Source organism: Cynoglossus semilaevis, chromosome 5 (genome assembly GCF_000523025.1).
Source record: "Cynoglossus semilaevis isolate Cse_v1.0 chromosome 5, Cse_v1.0, whole genome shotgun sequence".
Classification (NCBI taxonomy): domain Eukaryota; kingdom Metazoa; phylum Chordata; class Actinopteri; order Pleuronectiformes; family Cynoglossidae; genus Cynoglossus; species Cynoglossus semilaevis.
Genome location: NC_024311.1, coordinates 9,549,424 through 9,550,843, shown reverse-complemented (window position 1 = coordinate 9,550,843; position 1,420 = coordinate 9,549,424). Strand labels below are relative to the sequence as shown.

The window sequence follows — 1,420 nt, the reverse complement described above, 5'->3', positions numbered from 1 at the left end:
ATGGATGGATGGATGGATGGATGGATGGATGGATGGATATATATATATATATATATATATGCATTTAATGTAAGTAGATGACTGAACTCTGGTCACGTGCACATGCAAGTGATCTTACATGGAAAGAATGGGAGCCACCATATCCAATGATGCTATAAGGATCCCCAGCTCTGCTATAAAACCAGTCAGTAGCAGCGCCCATGTGGGCTCCCCGTTAGCTTTCCCATGTCCGAACACCTGAAAAAAATGGTTCAGAACCTTTACATACAGAAATGCAATTTTTTTTACGTCATATGCAAATTAGGTTGCAAATGTCAAATGCAAATAGGATTCCAAAAAAAAAACATGTAGATATGTATGTAAATAATGACATATTGTATTGGCCCCACCCTGAGGAAAGGAATGATGTTGTCCTTGGCAATAGCCTGTAGGAGTCGCGGCGCTCCAGTGAGTGACTGCAGGCCTGCACCAACAGTGGAGAAGAAGGAGCCGATGACAATAACCCACGGCGACGGCCATGACAGAGTCCCTACCACCAGGTTTTTTTTGACTGCGTCCCCAAACCTGCAAGTGTTCATTTTCTTTAAACGGTGTGATTCATAAAAAAGATTATAATTTGTGAAGAAAGGGACAAATGAACTCACTTGTCTCTGAGAACTACGCCCTCAATACAAGACCCAAACAGCACAACAGAACTAAAGTCTGAAGGAAATCCATTAAAGAAATCTAACAACAAAAGTGATTCAATGTCATTCCCCTTTAACTTCATAGTTTTACTCAGAAATCCAAATGAAGGATACAAACAAGAGAAGTAGTGGTGATGGCTAAAATGGTTCCCACAGGGATGGACCTCTGAGCATCCCTCAGGTCACCAGATCTGTTGGAGCCTGCCATGATACCTGGGAGAAAACAGAGATATACTGTGTATCAACCCATGTGTTTGTTCTGCCCTTTGCTTCCTATTTTGTTGTATCTGCTCATCAACCGTACTTTGAGTTTTAAACTTGCAGGCATTTTAATAGAACTTACCATGGCTTAAATTGCTCTCTTTAAACAAATTACTAAAACATTACTTTGTGACTCCCAGAGAATGATCATAAATGCAGTAGTTACTGTAGGTGCCTGGTTTCTGATGGTGTTATGTACCTGTGGCAGATGGGAAGAAGATGCCCACCAGGAGTGTGAATGATGTGGCGATGTCTGCTGACACGTACATGCCAAAGTTCTCCATGGTGCCGTGGACATCCACAGATGGTAAACCACCTTTTTGGAGGATCTCTCCTTTGTGCAGATAGTTTCCCCACATGTTGTCTAACGAGGAGTGAGTAAAAGACCGATTACTGGTGTGGTTTAACATTTCTTTGTTGTTTCTAAGTTTTCATTTTGTTTAACACTACCTCTGATAATCCCACTGCCCAAT

The 1,420-nt window shown here is 41.5% G+C and overlaps 1 protein-coding gene across 1 annotated transcript in view; it reads right to left on the bottom strand.

Annotated features, from left to right (window-relative positions):
• Positions 1 to 1,420, bottom strand: part of slc12a4 (solute carrier family 12 member 4) — a 15,719-nt gene that overhangs the window by 6,423 nt on the left and 7,876 nt on the right. Inside the window, exons 8-13 of the mRNA XM_025055624.1 lie at positions 1,398 to 1,420; positions 1,147 to 1,311; positions 801 to 899; positions 645 to 702; positions 390 to 564; positions 119 to 237 (exon numbers count right to left, since the gene is read on the bottom strand). The exon at positions 1,398 to 1,420 is cut by the window's right edge and continues 201 nt beyond it. Coding sequence (XP_024911392.1) covers positions 119 to 237; positions 390 to 564; positions 645 to 702; positions 801 to 899; positions 1,147 to 1,311; positions 1,398 to 1,420 — 639 coding nt within the window. The remainder of the gene's footprint in view (positions 1 to 118; positions 238 to 389; positions 565 to 644; positions 703 to 800; positions 900 to 1,146; positions 1,312 to 1,397) is intronic.